The sequence below is a fragment of the Corvus kubaryi genome, unplaced genomic scaffold (genome assembly GCF_017639235.1).
Source record: "Corvus kubaryi isolate FWS band 111438036 unplaced genomic scaffold, C.kubaryi_AGA036_p1.0 65304, whole genome shotgun sequence".
NCBI lineage: Eukaryota > Metazoa > Chordata > Aves > Passeriformes > Corvidae > Corvus > Corvus kubaryi.
In genome coordinates, this window is record NW_024581907.1 from 135,866 (window position 1) to 158,429 (window position 22,564).

Consider the following 22,564-nt stretch of genomic DNA (forward strand, 5'->3'; position numbering starts at 1 on the left):
AAAATCCCTAGTTGGCTGTGAAGAGTGCTCAGGAGCTGTTGAACTGTTTTGAGTGCTGCTTGAACTTGAAACTCCTTCTGGACACTGTTTACATCTTGATTTACCTTTACACATACAGAACTTGGGTACCTGCTCCTCTACCTGGCCTTGCTCTGCCTGGCTGTGCATTGTGAATGACTCTTAACAGCATCCTTTGTATTCACTGTTTTATGTGAAGGGTTTGACTTCCTAGTTTGTGACTGCAAGCAGGGGCTGTAGGCTTGCTGCAGGGAGGGCAGCAGAGACAGGAGCCATCTTCAAGACTTACAGGGACCTTATGGGACAAGTTCTGTTGTGTCATCTTCTCAGTTGTCTGCAGGGTGATAACAAGAAGGCAATCTGAACTGAGTAAAAAATGTGACTGCACTGGTCTTCTTTCCCCTCCCACAGCTCCTGATGTCTTCCATGGGTCCTAAACCGCAAAAGAAAGAGAAAACTTTGATGGCTCAAATCTGTAATGTTCTCTTTTCCTGTGGGTTCAAAGCACCTTCTTGCACGAATCAAAATGCATTCAGCAGTGGGGTCTCCAAAGACCTGACAAGGCAGTGACAAGGGATGGTGTGGTGACATTAGGAACCAGTCTGTGCAGCAGCCTGAACTTACAGTCTTCCAAAAGTACTCAGAGACACCCTATGGTAGCCTTTATTGAGCTCCCAGGGAAAGCAGATGCCAGGGGTTGCTGAAAGGTAGAAACCTGAAGGGGTGGGGACAAATCTCTGTTTGCCTCTTTCCATGGCCACATGACCTGCTGCACTTAGGGGGAAGATTAACTGCCAGAGAAGATAAGTGGTTTCATGCAGGTTCTCCAAAGGAAGAGGAGGCTTTTGAGACAAGCAAAGTCTGTATGCAAGCAAATGGATATGAAAGCACTGAGCTTCATGATCCAAACCTCCTCCTTCGTGCTCCAGCCCAAGCTTGTGCGGGTTGCCAGCAGTTAGTGCTTCTTGTCTCCTGCAGGTCATCAAAATGAGGGGAAACATGCTAAGTTGCTGTGCAGTGTAATTTCAGATAGGTGAAAAAGAGGGGCTGGGAAGCTTTTCTTTTGAAGCTCGAGAGACTGTGTCTTGACCAAGCTGGCTCCATCCAAATCTGGGCAGGAGATGCTTATCAAAAAGAGAAGAATACAATGGTTCAAAAGAAGGTAGTTAAATTCTTTTGTGTGAATAGTGGGACATCTTGAATCCTATTACCACTAGGAAAGTGGCCAGGGCTCATGTACAAGGAATATAAAAAACTGAAAGGTAAGTCAGTTTCTTTAAAATAAGTTTCTAAAACGAAACTATTATTTCAAAATAGAATTTCAAAAAAGAATTTTTCAGTATCACTGGTAGTTTTGCAAAGATTTTTCTTGTGGTTACAGTTCTTTTTCAACTGATGAATGGTTTTGATGAGTAGTTTTTTGACGTTTAATGATTTTTCTCTCCTTGCAGTTGGTATTCAGTAAGTGTGTCTTTGAAAAAGGAATGCTGCCCAAGAATTGCAGTTAGGCTTCTATTCTAAAGAAGGGGGACAAGAACCTTTCAGTGAGCATCATACTGGATTGATTTAATATAAAGAGGAATTCTGCTTTTCTAAATTTACCTCTGTTTAGCTTCTCCATGGTACTTCAATCCACAATTTTTTTTTTCCACCCAAATGAGGAGTATTGACCCATGTACGTTTCCTCATTTAAATGTTCTTTTATAGGGAATTAACTATCACAAAAATATTAATTTATCAGAAGAGGGGGATGCCTTTAGCAACATTTGGTTTAAAGTTGCCTCATTATTGAGACTGCCACTTGGTTACCACAGATCTAATTTTCTGAAGTGCTTTCATATAATTTCTCTATATGACCTTCATTAGTGATACTCTTAAAACAATATGTATTGCTATCTGCAGCACTTGGTTGCCAAAGAATAAGTGAGAAGCTGGCATAATAAAAAAAAGGTATTGCTTCCTTACCTTTCAAAGGCCTGCTTTGCTGAGATTTGTTTTATTCTGCTGTGTCTCTTCCATCTGAAATGAATGTTTGCTGTAGCGAACCTGTGGTTCAGCTGCATGTCAGTGATCAGCATGATCTGCTGGTTTTTTAGTGCTTTGCTGTGATCACCTGAAGAGGCAGCTGGCTCTGTTCTCCCCCCACCCTCAGAACTGTACCTTCAGTTGGCCTCCACTGTTTTGCTCTGCTTGTTATTTTCTTTCGTGTTAACTTACAAGATACCTTTAATTACAATGGCAAAATGTGACAGCACTGAGCACTGGGAAAGTTCTGACACTGTGGTGCCCTCTCATTACAGAGCTCTCATACCTGAGTAATTCTTATTCTGGATGAATTATTCAAGGTCTGCCCAGTGCAACAAGTGAACATGTGATCATGAGGCTTTTCTCAAGAAGTTGATGGCAGGCTGCATATGAGGAATTAATGCTTTTCCTTATTAAGTTTTATAAGTAACAAATAGACATGTCATTCCAGCTGATAAGACACTGTAATGAAAGATAAACTTCATACTGAAGAAGAGATGAGGCTGGGATTTCTAATCTCCTTTTTTTTCCCCTAAGCTTCCCAGGTGTTTCATTTCTGCTGCTGTTTTCTCCTGGGCTCAGTGATGCTTTTAGAAACTATTCTGCATTTTCTGTTTGAATAAGTACAAAGAATACACTTCAATGTTTTTCAAATAGTAGCCCTTGAACTTAAATAATTTTCTATAGGCCCTGCAAAATTACATACTAAAGGCGGTGATAGTACTAGTAGTAGTAGTAGTAGTAGTAGTAGTAGCTGGTTACCTTGATGAGTTTCTTATATATACATATATATATATATATATATATAAAATATATGAATTTTCATTCTGTGCTCTAATACCATCATGGGAATCCAGCTCCTGTCTTGCACTGCAGAGAGCTGTCGGTCAGATTCAGATTCCCTAAATGCATGACTGCATTTCAGTCTTAAGTTATGCAGATCAGCCACACGCACTGTCCTGCAAGGGAGAGTGGGGCAAGAAGCTCCAAAATTGCAATTTGGATGTACAGAATGATTTACTTTTGTAAATTATTGGGATCTATTCAACAAAGCTGAAATGTAAGGTTTTATTTCACCGGGATCCAAACAGAAGTCAGATGAATTTGTGCCCTTTGTGAACAAAACCAAGACTTGAAGCCTTGGTCCCCTGAGGAAAACAAATTAGCAAATGAGAATTTCTCTGAAGGCAGAAGATCTGACTTCTGCTGCAGTCCGATAAACAACAACTTCATTGGCCTCTTGCAAGAGGATTATGGAAAGTGTTTCCATTCCCTTCTGCTGAAAAAAACCCTCTCTTGTGAATGCCATCAACCTGTCTGCCAACATCTGACAATCTGAAAATCTAGATTTAGGCTTCCGCCTCAGATTTCATCTTTTCCTTTTCCCATTTTGGAGTACAATATCCACACTACGTATACCAGCTTTCACTCATCTATTTGCAAATGTTCACTCAATTTTCTCCCCTCTTCTTCATTCCTTGTGTAATAGCAGCCTTGGTGAGGCTGTGCTGTAGAGAGGAGCACATCCCTCTGCAAGCTGTAGCTGCTGCACACTTGCTGAACATGGCAAGAGTGTATCAAAAATTTCATTTATGTATTTATACATGCCAAAGTCTCAGCTCCACGCTGATGGGCAAAGGTCTAGCTAGAAGCACTGGATGGTGTTTTTTCCTCTGTGTAGTCAGTGCAGTGGAATGGTCCATCTTGGAGAACAGGACTCTCAAAATGCTGTATGGAGCAGGTGATTAACCAATGTCCTTGACTGGGTTTAAGTCAGAGCTGGAGCTGCTGCTTCTGTGCTGGGGAAGAGTCAGTTTGTATCCTTAGCTAAAATACAACAAATACTGCAGCTCACAACTTCATAGGCAGGGAAAGGTGTACAGCAGTTGGCACCTGACTGATAATGGAAAGGAGTAGAAAAGCACCACTGCTGTGACGCTGGGGTGTAGGCACAGGGAGTTAAGAAAATGGGCTTCATCAGCATTATCTAAAAATTTTAAGATTTTCCTCTAGAAAATTAATATCATTTTAATCAGTTCAAACGTAAGACTTCCCTGCCCTTATGAGTTCCATTGTTTTTATAAGAGTTAACACACTTTACGTACAATGAAATATTTAAAAGAGGCCTGCAGGAAAAAAAAATTGCCAGTTCCTTTTAACCTGCGATCTGTTGTGTATTTTTTTTCTTTCACAACGATTCTTTGTATTTCTTTTATAGAGGAATTCAAAATACAGAAAAGATATTATCCAAGAAGACACGTATGGAAAATTGCAGCAATTGGTTGTTGTTTACTTACAATTACTTTCTCTGAAATTTAACATTTGCTAGACCTAGAAATGTGATTTTTAGAATGCCAGAGCTGTACACAAATACATTATTCAGCTTACACTGCATGAGCGGGTTAGCTGTAGCAAGAAATACTATTCACATCCATCTTGACATAAAATATATGCATATGCAACAGTGCAATGGCTTTAAATGTTTTCCTCTTATAACTCAACTGGTTTTTGGTGGAATCATCCAGGATAAATTTTAGCTAATATCTACAGACACGGGTTCAGCAAAGAAAAATTTTGTAAGTGTTCAGTGATAGAAAATAGAAATATAACAGCCCTACAGAAATAGTTTTACCATCTATGTGCTGATGACCCCTGTTCTGTGTAACAACTCTTTTTACAGTAACTCTTTCAGAATTGCTCACAGGACCATGAAGTCAAGCCAAGCATTTCTGTGTGGTACCACACCTCCCAGTTTCACTTAATGACCACTGCGGTGCTTGACTTTAAAATACCCTGATGAACAACTAACAGTTTCAATTTTGCCTGGTTTTGTTTCGGGGTTTTTTTCCCCCTATGACAATAGACATCAGATACTCAAAAAGTCTCTTTAGCCTCTGCCATAGTGACAGGCGGGAATCCCCAGGGAAGGAGAGCGAAGTGTCAGTTCTGCATGCCCCGGTGGACTGGAGAGCTGGGGCTGCTGCAGAATGATAATGTGCTGCCCTCCTACAAACACCTCCCTGGTGATCCTGGGCTGCATGGCCATGTGTGAACAGCATTCAAATCTGCCACCATCCTGAAATGTTGTTCTCTCTGCACAGAAGGCCAATATAATGGTGAGGAAATGTAGAATCAGGTACGCAGTTTTTCCGCGAGTACTGAGTTACATGCGTTGCATGGATCCGTTTCTTTTTCCAAGGAGATTTTGCTTTCATTTAGCTCCCATAATTGGCTGAATGTAAGTTTCTTAACTTTTTCTCATAATACAGAGCTGGAATTTTTGCTGTTGATTTTGAGGCCCAAAGTAGAAGTCTTTCACATAGCTATTGGAGAGCTACAAAATATGTGCTTCCCATAGTAAGAGGGAGAGAGAGGGAAGGATATAAGTTTTTAACTGACATTTTGTTCTGAAATTCTCTTGTCCTTTTACAGAGAGCATCATCTCCTCTTTCCATAGTGTAGGTGCAAATATCTGTGAAATACCAGCAATGTTCCAGGTATGCTATACTCCAGCAAAATTTTATTCTTAGTCCTTTAAGCTAAAACCAGTCTTGAGCTGTGTGAAAGATCCCTGGACAGGGAGTTTAGACCAATTCTCAGAAGAGTATTCCAAGAAGGAAATCCTGTAGCTCCAGAGCTGCTAGAAAACTGATTCTCTCTTAGTGAAAAGTGTTTCTCCCATGCATAAAAATTAAGAATTTGAGACAGTTTAAAAGTAGTGTCACTGCTAATGGGAGGGCCAAACTGATAGAATTGCAAGGAAGGATGGAAGAAAGCCATATCCAGCTCAGCTAAGTGACAGAAAGATCCATCAATAATTGAAAAGTGTCAGCTCCAAAGTGTGACTGAGTATTTAGAACTGCAGAGCAAAAATACCTAGGAATGACATAAGAAAGTTATATATATATATATATATATATATATATATATATAAAAATAGGTAGTAAGACTAAATTGAAGTAACAAAAAATGTTAGAGCAAGAAGTAATTCTCTAAAGAGATGGATTGCAAGCATGACAATTGCAACTTAGGTTTACTCCATGGTTTTGAATTCCTCATATTTGTAAGTGAATAGGGCAGAAATGCTAAAAAGGATGTATTTTAATGCATGGAGCAATCATGTGTTGAAGGCAGATGATGGGAATGATCCCTTCTGGCTCTCCAGTCTCTTTTGTGCCCCATGCACTTTAACTGAGGCTCACTGTGATCTTATCTGTGAAAAGTAATATCTTCGTGGGAACCTGAACTGTGATATTATCAGCTCTGCTCTGAGGATCTTACATATACCACTTCATCACAGATATTATTGACAGTAAGTGCTTTTACCACTTTTATATATTCTCTTTGTGAGTTGTTTTACAGCAAGGCAGCTAAATCAAGAGAATTTTTTCTGACCAGCTGAGCAGTTGATAAGTCTCTTTACAAGCACTTAGGTGAATTCAATGCACTAGGATGATAAAAAGGCAGCTTAGGAAAAACGCGGGTGTCAAAACATAACCCTCTGCTCTTTCCATCACCTCAAAGGTTATGTCCCACATGTAAAATTACTTGGGTTTTGAACCCCACTTTCCCTTAATTCTTTTGTTTAGAAAGTCCATCTGATCCTTTCCAGGATTCATTTGCCCACTTCTGATCTTCTGCTTTTGTCTCCTATTTCCCTCCCTTGTTCTCTGCACATCATGGTCCTTTTTCAGGCTGAGTCATTATCCTTTTAAATTCTCCTAGGAAGGGCTTTTTTCTCAGTCATGCTATTTCTTACTCAAGTGGTGTCTGCAGGAGGATCAGAACAACCCATGCTAGGGAGAGCTCTGTGAGTGGCAGTGCCTATAGGACAAGCACACAAGTTGTATAGTTTGTTAATTTCAAATTCACTTCTATCCCTTATTCCCTGACTGTTTAGATAGACCTAAACTTCCACTGGGATGAGCGAAAAACCATTCTTGACTATTTTCAGAGCCTGAAGATTAAAACTGACCCAGTCCTGCACTTGTGTGTGCACTTTGAAAAGAATTTTCTTTATCCTGCAAATCCTGTGCAGTCCACAGATAATATGGCTCCCTTTCTGTTCCAAAATCTGCACAAATCCTCCCCCTGCCATGCCTACAGATGGCAATAGGAAATATTCCCTTGCCAGGCCTGCAGTTAAAAGGAATGTGTCCCAAATGCAATCGTTCCTTGTGCACTACATCTTGTGAACAAGCAGACGGTGTGGCTTGCTTCAGTAACTTTTATAGGCAAACAGTCTTTAAAAACATAATCTACATTGTCAAAGCCTAATCTAAATGATGTACTGACATTGCTTACTTTGATATGCTGACTTGGTTTCGAATTCTCTCTGGATTGCCTGGCCCCACGTGGCCTTTTTGTGTTTTGTTTACTTTTCACTTAGCCGTCACGTATTTATTCCCATTAGATGTACAAAGGCAATGGATTCAGCCTAGTTTTACAGCTTAGTTGGCTAATACAGCACAGGGAAAGCGCTGAGTGAAGCCAAGCAGAGGGGCAGGAAAAGAGCAGAGTGATTCTTCTGGTCTGACACAGACACCAATGAAACAGAAAACCTGTAAAAGATCTGGGTCTGGTAGAGCAGCTAGAGATTACTATTTTTTCAGAAAAACATGATTTTTCTGGAAAGCAGAAATTCACCGATTTGTATAGACCGAATTTCTGGTTTTAAAGGCTTGCTTCTGAATAAATGCTGAAATTTCATATGCATCACATATATTTAATTTTTTTTTAACTCTGGATTTGTTTCAAGTGTGAATGGATGGGAAAATATTACTTTAAAAGCTTTTCAGTGTAATGAGCTCGTTGGATTTATCTTAGTCAAGCAGTTAAAATGGCTTGCATGATCTTGTTCTGTGAAAGTCTTCGAAGATATGTGAAAATGCCTCATGCTGAGAAAAGTAATCCCAAAAAATCTACTTGGTGTGATCTTACCCAAGAACCCATAAGACAAATGGGTGTTTGTGAAGTCCATCAGAACTTGAAGCATGACTGAAATGTGGACCATTCTGAACAGTGGTCTTCCCTCTGGATAGCCATGCCTACCCTCCCATGCTTCTCCCAATGGGAATACCTAACTTCCCTCTAAATGGTTGTTTTCACACTTCAAAATAAAAACAGGGGAAGATTTCACATGGAATTTAGCATTGGTGGAGGGACCATGGTGTTTCCTTTGTTGCCTGAAAAGGGACAGTCAGATTTCCTCCATGGCACTGTGTCACTGAGGGCATGTTTTCAGGTCATGTTTCTTCAGTTTCAGCCGAGGTGCTCAGCCCAAGCCCCTCATAGCACCAGTGTCTGGGCACCTTTGATGCTGGCAGCAGCTGGGCACCCAAACTTCACTTCCTTTGAAGAACTGTGCTGAAACTGCCCCATTTCCCGGTGCAGTGACCTCCTTTCAGACTTGGCCATCCGTAGGCTGAGCTTTTCCTCTGTTTACTGCAGGTGAAATACGGGAACTATGCCTTTGTGTGGGACGCAGCAGTGCTGGAGTATGTGGCCATCAATGATGTGGAGTGCTCCTTCTACACGGTCGGGAACACTGTCGCGGACAGAGGATATGGGATCGCCCTGCAGCACGGCAGCCCCTACCGAGACGTCTTCTCACAAAGGTAAGGCTTTGCAGTAGGAGCAGCAGGTACGAAGGGAAGGTTTCTCTCAGCTCTGGACCCTTCTTTTAATTGAATTTTTGGTGAAGGGAAAAGATCTTGTATTTGCAATCCACTTCATTTCTTGCATAGGCATTCATTTTCTCCGAGACATTGAATTATTCACTTTTCTAGAAACTGCATTAAAAATGCTTTGTGTTGCTCTTATTTGAATTGTTCTTGTTTCTTTTGAAAAACATTAATGAGATGAACTCAACTTCATTAGCAGGAAAATGAGGGAAGAGTTGCTTCATTTGTTATAGAGAGTCAGCATAACTCAACCCTTCCTATTACAGAAGCTGTTTCTTAAAGAAAAAGAAAGTGAATTTGGACACTGATGGGAAAACTAAAGGGAATGAACAAGAACATTTGATTTTTTGGTGGAAAGACCCCTATTAGAAACCAAAAGCATAGGTCCTTATCCCCATACTAATCGATCTCTTGGGTTTCAAAAGTGAAATCTCTAGAGATGCTACTGGTACTGTCTTTCTATTAGGATTGGAAATACTAAATTAATTGTATGTATTGTGCCTTTGCAGTATTTGTGCTTCACTCCAGTATTGATTCCTAAATCAGGATGCGTGTGAAATGAAAAAAACTACCCAACTTTCTTAAAGTGTAATATCTGCAGTTTGGCGCTTAGGAGATGTGGGCTAATCTCGTGATCCTTTTTTCATTCTGAATCTGGTCTCTCAGCCTTGTTTCTGTTCGTTTGTGTTATGTGCATGAAGCAAAATTTTACAGTTGCTGCGATGGGATTTCTGTTGTGTGGCTGCCTGGTAAACATACAAAATATGCTTAATTTGGGCCTTTGCCTTTGTCCAAAGACTATGGTGGGGGGAAAGCAGCCAGTGAGTAACACTGTGCAGATCCAGAGGAATCATTCTCTGCTCACACTTACAGCATGAACAGAGAAGACTTGGATTCATTGAATCTGTTCTATATCGGGAGTGATATTGCTGAATTTTGTGCTAACGTAGCAGCAACACAATAAAATTTTCACAGGATCAGTGAGAAATGTAGTTTCTGTGAAACATGATCTGCTTTGTATATTACAAAGAGTATCAGAGGCAAATATTTACCAAATGCTGTAATACTCTCATATTCCAGCTGTGACCAGGCTGGCTCTGCTTAAAATCTCTGGCACTCTAAACAAAGGAGGCAAATTCCTTCCTGTAATCTTTCATAGAAATTCTTCCACCTATTAGAGTTCTCAGGTGCTTGTCAAGGTGTTAAGTCATCCTCTTCACAGTCTTATCCACGCAAGCTTGAGTACAAAAAATTGGAAGACATTAGGGAATTTCATAGCCAGTGTCTTTATTACTAAACACGGTGAAAGCGCCAAGTGACATGGCACGGCTCACGCCCGCATTCCTCATGCCCACCACTGCTGCCCTGCAAGTCAAGCTGGATGCATCCAAACTGCCCTTAGACACTGCTTGTGACAGGGTTTGTATACTGGGTATAGCTCTTGGCATATGGGAAAAGACGTTATGGCTGGTTCTGGCAAGAGACTTTCTTCTTGGCCGCAGCATTCAGCACATGGAGAGGCTTCTTCCGATACACTGCCTTCAGCGACTCCTGGATCATTGGTCTGTGCAGGCCTGACATTTCCAAGTGCAATTTTATTTCATAAGGAAATTTCAGCTTTTCAGTGTATTATTATATCTTGGAGCTATACAAAAGAGGAAAGAAGCATAAGAATTTGCACATATATAGGTATTTTTATCTGAGGATCTTCGAAGCAATACTTAAATATTAGCATCTCTCAGGAAAGCAAATGCCATTTCCACTTAATGCTTGGGGAATCCATAGCATCAGGAGACTTAAATGAAATGCAAAGGTCATGTGTTGTCCCCTGGTGGAATCAGGGATCATAGGCACTCATTTTTGATTTCCTGCTAAAGTTGTCAGAGTTTAGGTAGATGAAGAGAGGGATTACTTGTCAGATACTGGGCCACAGGAGGATCTGGATGGATGCGCAGAACTTAGCACTGGTGAGAAAATAACTCATTACATTAGCAGAAGTAATGGTTGAACAGAGAAACTGGAATTTGCTTGCAGTGATACTACCTCCTGGAGAATTTATAGAGCCTGAGATATATGGTCTGAAAATGTGTGTGCTGCTGTGCTTACATTCTTATTTCTGTATTATGAGAGCATATTATATAGCATTTTTAATTATGTCCATAAATATACATTTACAGTTTAAAGCAGTGGAAGACCAAATAAGAAACAAACATATGAAAGAGAAATCATGCTTACAAGGTAGCTTACAAGGTTTTGTTCTTAACATGCTTCTGTACTGTTCTTTAAGTTTACATCCGTGTGGTTTTCACACACCATCCTTACATTTCTTCCTAATGAAAAGGCTCAACAACCTTCAGCAGCTGCAGCCTGCATGCTAAATAGAGAGAGGAATAGATCCATTGTATAGGATTAGAAAATGTTCACATGAATATTTCACTTTTTTAATGCATCAGGGAGCTGGTTTAAAATATATTGGCACTTCTTGATCTTTCCCAAAATAAATATATTTATGTGAAAATACAGGTCTTCTAAGAAATTTCATATAAAGCCATAAGATGCGCAGTGTTAAATCCCTAGGGTGCAGCTGTAAAAGGTCTGGCAAGCTTACAGGAAATTTTGTTCTCTGTGCAGGAAGCTTTTCTGAACATTCAGGTGATTCCCAGAGAAACAGGAAAAGACAGAGAGAAAAAACACTCACCCCTTCTCTCTAAAGCTATGGCATGTGAGCTGCACCCAGGGTAACACTGTGGTAAAATTTACCAACAGGAAGCAGCGTAAAGAAGCTGGTCTTTGAGACCTTTCTTTTTCACATGCAAAAAAAATCCCTTCTATGCCAAAACAAAGACAGGAGCAGCAGTGAATGGCCTGACTGCGGTGTCAGATTGGCTTTTTTGCTGGACAGGGATGGCAAAGCAGCCAGGTGGGATCCCACACAGCATCTGTGACCAGTCCCTGCCTAATGCTTTGTCTGAAAACAGGTGCTCTGGGTCCATCCTGAAAATAGGCATGTGGCTGTAACACAAATAATATAGAAAAGAATCTGGGTAGTATCTGAAAGGTAGACTTGTCATAGCCATCCTGGTGACTTCATTCACGTTGTTGCAAATGTTAACAAACACAACTGGCCATGCCACTAGGCAGTGAGATGATGTGCTCAGGTAGAGTGCTGTCCTCTTTTCTTTGCCACTAAGACTTAACCTTCTGAGCACCAGCAGCCTCCAGGCAGCATGTCAGTTTTCTCTATATATATTTTTTTCTTTCAAGGTAATGACAGGGGCTGTAATAATAGGAACTGCCAAATTTCCTAGGAGAGCTTGAAAAGGATGTGTCTTTTGGTTCATGAGGAACTGTGTGGTGACACTAAATTTGACACCTGTTAAGAATTCTTTTCAGCCCTAAACTTTAAAACTTCCACTGCACCCCTGGGAGGTATAACTATAATTGCAGACGCCTTTCAGAGTATTTCATAGGCTGTCTGTGCTTCCTGCAGTGCTGCAGCAATGGCTCAGGCACTGCGCTGGTGGCTGGCTTTTGGTGGGGGTCAAGGAGGGGTGGCAGCAAAGTGCTGGAATGCTGTTCATGTCTCCACTTTCTCTGCTGTTTCACTCTCTTCTTCTGCACTACAGTCCCGGCCACACAGCACGCTAGAGGCAAAGGGAGAGGAAGCACTAATTTCGTGCTCAGCATAGGCCAGTAGCCAGCTATTCACTTAAGTAACTGGAACATGTCAACACCCAAAACCACTGAAAAATCAAGCCATAGTTGTTCTGCACCCCTCACATCCCAAAGAGCATCCGTGTGTGATCTGCCCCTTTAGGTAAAAGAAAACAGTGACCATAGGAAGAATAAAAAAGAAAAGGCAAGCTTGCCCTCAGAGCCCACAGTGTGGGATTCTTGCTTGTTCATCAGCTGTGTTTCCACAAATGATCCTCCCCAGCCAAATACAAGCTCATGGACACCTAAAGTTGTCTGTGTGCCAAAAGAAGCAGCAGCATTTCCACAATTCCTGGTGGTTGTCTGTGGGAGGTGGGGTGTGTGAGGGCAAAAAGTATGGAAGGTGCAACTACCATATGGCTTCTGCAGAAACCTCAGTCTGATTTGACATTATGCACAAAAAGTCACAGCAAGTTTGTGCTGCTGCTAGAGAAGCCAATCACATCTTTTTGTCCTAAGTGGGAAAAAGAAATGGACACTTTATATAATGATTTCCTCATGGCAAGCCCAAAGACACCTCCCTAGGAGCAAGTGGTGCGCTTTCAGATATCCAAAAGTTTGGAGGGAAAGAAGAGAGCCATCGCATGGCATTTCAGACTGTCCTTAGCAAATTATTATCCAGCTGCTTTAAATAAATGGTATGGATATTCTCCTGTCCTTTTTACATCTCATCAGCAGAATCCTGAGTCTTAGAAAGTTCCTGCCCTTAGCCATAAATATGTGTTCCTCCTGTCTCCTCACCATTAATTCTCTCTCGTTACATTTTCATTCTGTGTCTTGGAGGTCACTTATGTCCAAAGACTCCGGTGCAAGGAAAATTACTTGATTCCTAACTACCTTGATTTCTTTTTCTCTGCTCTTGGGACTATGTACCCTTTTCTTTGAGAAGACCCCCTCTATTTTGTTTTTTTAATATTCTTTTAATGAAAACCCAAGAATGTGTCACTTATTCTCTGACTTATCTTTTACCAGCTATGTGGAAAATAAGAGTTTTGGATTACACCCTAACCCTGCAGAGGACTGATAATAATGATGTAATTGGATTTTCCATTATTACATACAGTGATCACCTGCAGAATAGTGGTGCCTTAGTAAGAGACAAACTTTGCTTTGTCTCGGTAGTTTGCTAAGAACTGAAATCCTATTCTGAACTGTATATATAACATTCTGAAAAATATAGCAGACAAACTAGTAAAATCTACCTAAATCCGCCCAAAGCACTTTTTTTCCTGATAATTCCAGAAAATTAAGAAACTCTGCAAATTGGGAGAATTACTTGACTTCAAGCAAACTCCTGAATTTAGATAGAAGAGTTTAATTTTGAGAGTCTGCTTTTGGATCATGTCACAAGTTCATATAACTGAAATTACATTAGTGAGAGGAAAAAAAATCAAAATTAATTCCAGGTTTCTGAGGAGTCTGACATGAGAATCCAGTCTTAATTTATTCAGATAGAGTCATTGTTAATAAAAGCCTTAACTTCAGAGTAGCACATATTAACAAGGTAGTTTCTCAGATAACCAGGATACTAAATAAAAAACTTAAGTACCACACCAATGTCGTATTTCTTGACCATCCAAAATAACTAGTCTATCCTTATTTTTTACTGTCTGCATTAGACTTGTGGGGTAAAACTGGGAATTGCACGAGGCCCTAGGTCTCAAAACACTTCCATCTTCCTTTTTGCTGAGACAGGTCCTCCAAGACAAACTGCAATTGCCCTTCATGCCAGGAAACTCACCTTGTGGAAGCACTGCTCAGCCAGCCACCTGCCCCGCTGGGGCTGCAGGGTGCTCACACTCTGCACACCCCACTCCGGGCTGAAGACTTGTAACCTCACATGGATTATAAGCAAAGACGTAGCTTCATTCTGATTTTTAAAAATGGCATCCATTACTTCATGAGAAAGCCCTAACGTAAAGCTTTTGTCCCTCTGCTATTCTCTCTTCTTTTTTCTACCAGGTCCATGAGCATCTGATCCAGGCTTACAGTGCTCTGTAATCCTATCTGAGCACATTGCTGATCGCTTTCCCCAAGGACCAGATGATCTGACACTGTCCCTTTGCATCCTCTTCCCCTAACTGCCTATGCAGAGCTGCAGGTTCTGAAGATTCCTGCACAGTCATCAGCAGTGTTTCCTGGCTTTATTACCTGTCCCCAACTCGCTTGCTTGCGGGGGCTGCTGGCTGTAGGACTGCAGAGAAACTGTGGCTCCCACACATCACGCTGCAAGAGCAGGAGAAATGGCTTTATTGATTCTTGATGGTGTGCATCTGGTGCTTGCAGGTCTCACTGTAAATTCATGATTAGGAGCTGAAAAGGATGGAGACGCCTACAGAAACACAGGCTTTGGCAATTTCTTAATCTCCCATGATATTAACTGATGAGATGGGTTAAAGGATTCTGCAGCAGATCTGGAGTTTATTACATACACATAGTGAAAAATTACTCAATCAAAACAAATAAAGGCAGTGAGCAAATTAGTGGGCTTTTAAAATACACCATAACATTAATTGATGGGGTAAGTTAAAGAATCATGAAGTAGCAGCACTGAGAAGAAGCATGAGAAAGAAAATCATAAGGAAAGGCATTCGATCTTCCTGCCTTCACACAGCATAGAGCTATGAGCACCAGAGAGCTGCCTGCCTGCTTCACCATGGGAAGGCACCTCTGCATCCAAGCAGTGCTGTGGTGAAGGAAAACTTTCCAACATTGCTGCATGTTGGGGAAAAAAAGATACCATGAAAAAAGGCAGCTTCCTTCTTCCTCTTTTTCCTAATCAATGCTCACTTTCAGAAAGGGCCCTGCATTCAAACTTTCACAAAGGCAAGCCAGGTAAGGGTATGCTTATGCATATTAATTCCCCATCATTACCCATGAACCACCCCAAAGAAAACAGCCTAATTGTAATGTGTTAAATTATCAGTAGATAGCACTTTGCAAGCTATTTCTTACTACTTTCTCTCCACTTCTCCAGCCTCAGGCACCTCAGACTTGGCGTGTAAAATGGCCAGAGATTACCCAGCGAGGTGTGCAGTACAATCGGTGGAAAAGTGTTGCTCATCCAACTATGTGGAAGCGACATTTATTGTAAGCTGAGTTGTTCATGTGTTTTAAAGTTTTATGGAGTGAGTAAGTGCATGGCTGCAGAATTTGAAACTGCTTGGTTATAAATCTGATGACAGTAAAGCTAAAAGAAGTCTCAGCGAGTGGCTTCCCTCCAAGAACTGGCCTTTTTATGAATTCCTGCAGCAGAGATTAGGTTTACCATCAGTGCACACTGTCCTGGAGTACACCTTTTTCTTCTCTGGCTGCCTTCTCGTACACTTGTGTGCGTCAGTCTTGAGAGGAAGAGGTGTAACTACTCACTCTGACTCAGCTGAGCAGCAGCATTGCCTTTAAAGTGGGGTGGAAAATGAGTGCAAAGCTTTCCTTGGAAAAAGGAAGGATCCAGTCATACAGTTGTCCTGATGGCAGAACCACAAGCAAGGGTTTAACCCACCTGCCCCACACCAGCACTACCTCCCAAATGTTCCTGGCTCTTGGCCTCAGTTTTCAAAACCCTGGTCAACCTATTTCAGTTAAAATGAGCAAGAGTAGCAAAAGACCAAAGAATAATAGATCTTTGCTAACCCGTTTTGTTGCCTTAAAAAGTAATTAACCTTTAGCTGGACCATAAAGCTCGTTTTCAGCTAGTCCTGTTTCCTAGATAAAAATAAAAGGCCTGAAAACAAAGCTTCTTTTCAAAGCTGAAATTAACTCGATGGAATGACAACTGGAGGGATTTATGCATATCTGAAGCGAGAGTTTTGCTTCCACCAGTAGAACTTCTGCAACAGAGGCTACCTCAGCCTGCAGAGATTTGCTCTACTGTGGAACACCGATGCGCTATTTGTCACCCACTCTTCACTTACTCATCAGTAAGTGAAGAAGGTGCTAGCCTTGGTTTATGACTTCCCCCAAGTTCAGGGGTAGGGAAAGGGAAAAAGAACATGTGGAAATTCTCCAGAATGTAGAGCCAAGGAAGAGTGGCAGCAGGTTTCCCAGCAGAGCTGTCTTCCCTTGCTGAAATAGAGTATGAGGAAGAAGAAAGCTTGTTGCAGCAGCAGAGGAAGTGACAGGACAGGCAGCGAGGACAGGGAGGAGCTGAGTGCTGCTGAGTGATTATGGAGGGCAGATAAAAGGAGCCTTCCTTATTGCTCAGGTTCATGCAGGAGGAGATTAGCAAAGTGAGAAAGCTAAAAAAAAACTAGCCAGAGAAGTCTTCTGCTGGGTCTCAGAGCAATCTCACGGAGTAGGTTGCTCTAGGTTGTTCCCCAAGGAAATCATGAGGAACTGGGAGGAGGAGCCAGACAGTTTGCCCAGCAGGGTCACCAGTATGTCAGAGTGCAGTGGTTAGAGAGGTCTGGATTAGTTGGAAGATGAAGATGGGGTGAGGAAGCCTTTACTCTCTGATTCCTCTGTAGACTTGAGGAAAAAATGTTCCAGAGATGAGTTATCATGAAGTTGGAAAGACCTCTGCCCAAATCCCAGAGAAGACTTGGTGGCGGCAGAGAGGCTTTCCAGGGTCAATACAGATGCAAGCATTTGCTGACATGAACCAGCTGGATAATGTCGGAGACTTTTGTTTGCACAATGTGCAACAGTGTGGTTTATATTCTGCTTTAGCACCAGTTGGGTAAGGTTAGCCCAAAATAAAGCAGAGCCCTGATCCCAGCCATCATAGCTTTGTTGACTGTCCTAAAAACCAAATGCCTTTCCAGACCCAAGTTTTCCACTTAAACACAGTGTGCAGGCAGACAAAAATGATGATATGGCCAAGGAAAAACTGTGTTTGCCGTTTTATTCATAGAACACTTTTGCAAAGTGCATTTAGTAATTTGCTGTTGTAACCACCTGCACAGAGAGCTTTCAGGGCAGAGCTCTGACACTGTATTTAGTTCATACTTTGACTGCTCAGCTAAAACTTCCATTTCTATGCATTTATTCTGCTTCACACATTATGTTATCAGTCACTTTCAATATTTCAAAGTCACAGCAGTCCTTTTCTGACATGCATTTGTCAGAATGAACTGCCTTGACTGCTGTTATTACAGACTGCAGTTCCTGACTAAGGGAAAAGTCTTATATGGAACCAGAATTTTGAAATTTTTCAGAAAAAAACAATAGATAAAATAGAATTAAATTAGAGTCAATTAACAGAAATAGACATTTTAAATGACCAGCCTTTTTTTTTTTTTTTTTAAGGAGGAGAGAATGGGAATGCAGGGTTTATAACCTAATATAAAAGAATTAATCAGGAAAAGTTTGATCTTTCAAGTTCATATGCAAGGTATTGATAATGGCACTCTTCAGCTGTCTGGTAGTAAATCAGAAAAGTGCGTCTTACTTGGACTTTCTCTCAGTCAAATACTTTATCATACTCCTCTAGCGATCCCCCTGAATAGAAGGATTTTAATAATAAGGCCGTTGTAGTCACAGAAAAACATCACAAGGGGTTTTGGCCTATCTGGAACGTGTGCTTACACTCCTGATTAAGTCCTAGTGGCAGTAATTTGTCATGGCACATGAGCACATCTCCCTCTTGCATGTGCTTAATAGCATGCACAGGCTTTGCCAGTTCGCTCTAAAAGCCCTCACAGTTAAGGGCTGAGCCAGGGGAAGTACACTTCTTTGGAAAGGTTATGATCCTTTCATTCTTACTGCAATTGAAAAATATTTTTTTTTCCTTGTATTTGCTACTTTTGTCTTCAGCTGAAAGAATAGCCTAACAGCTGAATTTCCAAAGCAGTGAAGAAAAGCTGCCACTTAATTACCTGGCTTTGTAGATAAGTACATGCTCCAGCTGCTCCCACCAAAGCAGCAGCAAGGTTTCAGCTGGTGACAAGCATTAAAAGGAAAAATAACTCTTATTGGCTGCAGTTTCATAGGTGGGATGCCTCTACAGGACCAAAGAGATCATCAGTATCTCAAAGACATTAGTTTCCTACAGAAAGCTGATAAGAAAGATAAGCTGTGTTAGGATTTGTTTGTTTGTTTAATTAAAAATCCAATTGTTTTTTAATTAAAAAAAACCCAAACAAACTCCATTACGGTAATATTTGGAGAGAAAAGCAGCACTGTTTTGCAGCCTTGAGAGCAGGGATTAGAAGTTCCTGGCCCAGGATTGATTGGGTTTTTTGGCTTTGTCTAGGGTATTCCTACAGCAACATGTGAGAGAAACTGTGAAGAACTGAGCCTTGAGTTAACTGAGAAATAGATACTTTATTTTTAATATTGTTTGGTTGTATTAATTTCCTTGGGTTTGGGGGGGATTTAGTTAATTAGCAGTGGATCTTCAGATCATGGAATTACTCCACATTTATACTGGTTTAGCTGACGGGAGAATTTAATCCTATAATGTGTCTTTGGCATAATTTAGATGTAAGGCTCAAGATTAAGATCCCCATGAAACAGGGAATTTATGTTCATTTCTTCTTACACTGTGAAGTGCTATGCAAAGCTAGAGAAACGTGTCAGCTCTGACAGCCACACTTGGGCAGCAATCAGGGCTTTCAAAAAGCTATTGGGTTTCACCTGCAGCATCAAATTCCCCTGTGTTCTTCCATTTTATATAAGTCTGGAGGAAATTGTAAAATCCATAGAAGAAAAGCAATTGAAAAAGAGGCATGGTTAAAGCCCTGAGGAAGTGAAGGTTTGTTGATCTTCTTCATGTCCCTTTTAAGTTAAAAACACCAACAACACTCATTTTTAATTTATTTAAGTCTAGCAATCTTGCACCAGGTTAAACATACAAGGTCTCTTGAAAATACAGGGTGTCAGAAAGAACCACTGACAGGTGTTTAACACAAGGAGAAATATATCCATGGTTGTATGTGTAGGTATAGGTAAGCTGTGCTGGCAGCAGCGGCTATATTTTATCCTCACCCCCAGAATGAAATATTTGCGTGTGTGGCTGGGCTGGCAGCAGAGAGCAGAGCAGCGTGTAGCGATACCCTCTGCTGCTTGGCTTTGCAAGTGAAGGGTCTGTCACTCCAACTTGCTACAGGACACTCAGCTCAGGGGGGATGAACAATACGTCCAAACTGACTCCACAAATCACTTGAACGCCTAGCAAAGCCCTTTGCATCTCCAACTAGCTGTTTTCTTCCCATTTTCTCAGCTTTTACCAGTGCAGGCCACATGATTTACTGCTTACTTGCTCTGAGGCCTTCTTTGGTAGAAGAAATCCAGGGTGGCTTTGGTGGTGGAGTGTTTTTAAGGGCTGAGCTTAGGAGAAGTAGACTCTGCTTTCATGGAGAGCTGCAATAGCTGAGATTAAAGGAGGCAGCAGGGCTGGCACAGCTGTGAGCAGTGCACAGACACAGCTTCCTTCCTCTCGCTCCTGCCAGCTTTATTTCAAATTACCTGGTGCCTTGGCACCACTGCCTGTTTCCTTTTTTCTGACCAAAGTGTTTTCCTACTGCTGCTTCACTTAACACAGACCCTTTTGCCTGGTTCAGTGTTGTGTAGCAGCCTGTTGCCCCTTGCCCTGCCAAACAGGGGTAGTGGGCTGAAGGGGGACCCTGTGGGGTGAAGCCCCAGGTGGGTGCAAGGGAGTGACCTACAGGGTGGTTGGGCACAGTCTGGGTCTGGGAGGGCTGTAAGTGCCTGTCCTCTTGGGGTAGTGGTCTCAAAACCTCCTCAAAAACAAAGCTGCTGTTTGGGGTCAGTACTGCTGCTCATTGTGAAAAAGTGAGGATTTTTTGTCTCCTTTCTTTTTCCCTGTTTCTCAGAGGTGTAAGTGGTTTGTCCGTTCATGGGGCTGAACTGTCATCATCTTTTTCTTGTGTTGAAAATAAAACCTGGGTAAAGAGTCTCACCAGGAAACTTCTGTCCTAGGCTGGCAGGACTGGGAGAAGACCATGCTGTGTGCCTTTCAGCCCGTTGCAATTTAAGATGATTCCCACAGTGCTGCATTTCAGGTTCAATTCTGAAGATTTGCTTGCTCGCCGAAAAGCTTTCTCATCCCCCGCAGGCATTGCATATCCAGTAGTATCTTTTTCTGAATTGAGGAAGAAGTAGAGATGCCAGTCCTTCATCTTGCCTTGGCAAGGATAAGCTCCTTGCTAAAATTTTTAAATGTTACATCTCTTTAGATCACTAATATACCTGTAGCCTATCCCATACAGCTGGAATTATCACATGGCTGAATCTTAATAGTAATGATGCAGGTTATCTCTGTGTAAATAGTGCCAGATCTTTATTCACCAGGAGAAATGCTGCAGGTCTGCACTGATATATTGATTTGGATAAACAAGATAGTTTGTTCCTATCCGGAGGTGCCTTCTTAAAGTTCAGTTTGTGATGCTTGCAGGTAAAACTGATGATTTAATGTTCCTGGATACGGCAGAATACCTGGTGTGCTGCCTACAAACCAAAGGATTTTTCTCTGTAGGCCTGGTGCTGGACTTTCTGAGCCTCTTGCTGTACTGCCAGCACAAATACAAACATTGCATCTGGGCAAAAAGGGTCCTTATTTCTGTTTGCTGTTCTCTGTGGCAGTCTGCATTGCTTCCATTTGAGCTTAGTTAGTGGTGCTTGCCTTGAGTCACAGCGCTCTGACAGCGGGGCTGCAGGAAGCTTTCTTGGCAACATTTGTTTTTCTAGAGAATTGTTTCCTAGCTGGGGGGTTTATTGCCTTCTCTTAACTTGAGTTTTCTCAAACAAATTTCAGCTCTTTTTCCAGGCTTGGTTTTAACAAAACGGAGCAATTTATGGTTGAAGGGGGGAATTGTATGATATTTAGCGATTATTTTTTGAGTCAAAGTAGGGAACAAATTAGAAAAATATGAGGAGCTAGCTTAAGGCCTTGTCAGTCAGAACTGCTCCTCTTAGCATGCCACTTCTCCTGAGTTAGCCTGTCTGCTCCATGCTAACACAGCGGTTAGCTAAATTAGCTGGAGTCAGCTGGATACTTGAATGTCATTAGAAACTGAAATCTTTGTTAGAGTTGAAAGTGAAAACTTATTATTTGATAGAAAGAAATATAAAAGAACACTTATAATAATTCCAGAATCAGTCATCATAAGATGATGAAAGTCTGAATTAAAGTTCCACATCAAAGAAACCTGAAGGCAAGGGATGCAGTTAATTCAGTCATGCAACTCCAAATCAGCCTTATAATGATGCCATGCAGTTAACCTATGCTTATAATTAAGGCATTTCCTTAGTTATTAGAACTGGAGTAGATAAAAACAAGTGTGCTTTTTTCTTTTAAATTTTCTTACAACTTGTTAGATTTTTGTCTTCAGATGATGGGAAGGCCAGTAAGTTGCAAACTTAGGAAGTTAAAAATGCATGCGAGGAAGGTGCCTAATCCTAATTTCTGTTCTGAAGATCTTTCTCTGGCTTTTCCTACATCAGTGTGACATTCTGTGTAGGCCAGACTAAGTGTTATACTGGCCTTTCCAGCCCCACCGTCTACAAATCTCCTCACTTCATTTTAAACCACTCTTCCTCTGACATCACCCTGCTGCCTCTCTCCTCCAAGCTGATCATTTGCTCCTTTGCAGCATCTCTCCATCCCATCCAGGGCACTAAGGTCACGCGCAGCAGCATATGTGAATACTCCAGGCTGGGACATGGATAGCCCTGGGACACTCAAGGGATCCTCCAGATTGCTCATTCTCCATACCATGAAACCACAACTAACTTCCTGTGATGTGTTCCACTTCATTACGTTGCTTATTGAATTTCGCTGGCGGTATTGTCTTTTGTCCTCTTGGGACCAGCATCAGTTGTCATGACAATTACTGTCAGATGGTTGCAGCTTGTGTGCTTGGAGGAGTGTAGAAAGCTGATGGCCAAAAGAAGTAGCAGTTCAAAGAAGCATAAAATGACAGTTACTGCATAGCGACCGAAATTTTGGGAGCTGCAGCAGTTGATAGATAGTTTGATTTCAATCAATACCCTGTGTGTCTTTCAGTTTAGCTCCTAGGTGAATGTTACTGGTTTGGGGTTTAATAATCACGATGACATTTGAAATGACTGATGAAAGAAATGGGTCATCCTCTGTGAAGTCATTCTTCGGGTTGCTGTGATATTCATACCTCTGCCCATCTTGCGTGGGGTTTGGCCATTTT

The 22,564-nt window shown here is 41.4% G+C and overlaps 1 protein-coding gene across 1 annotated transcript in view; it reads left to right on the top strand.

Moving 5' to 3' along the window:
• Positions 1–22,564, top strand: part of LOC121673266 (glutamate receptor ionotropic, delta-2-like) — a 212,061-nt gene that overhangs the window by 135,852 nt on the left and 53,645 nt on the right. Inside the window, exon 9 of the mRNA XM_042046431.1 lies at positions 8,494–8,660. Coding sequence (XP_041902365.1) covers positions 8,494–8,660 — 167 coding nt within the window. The remainder of the gene's footprint in view (positions 1–8,493; positions 8,661–22,564) is intronic.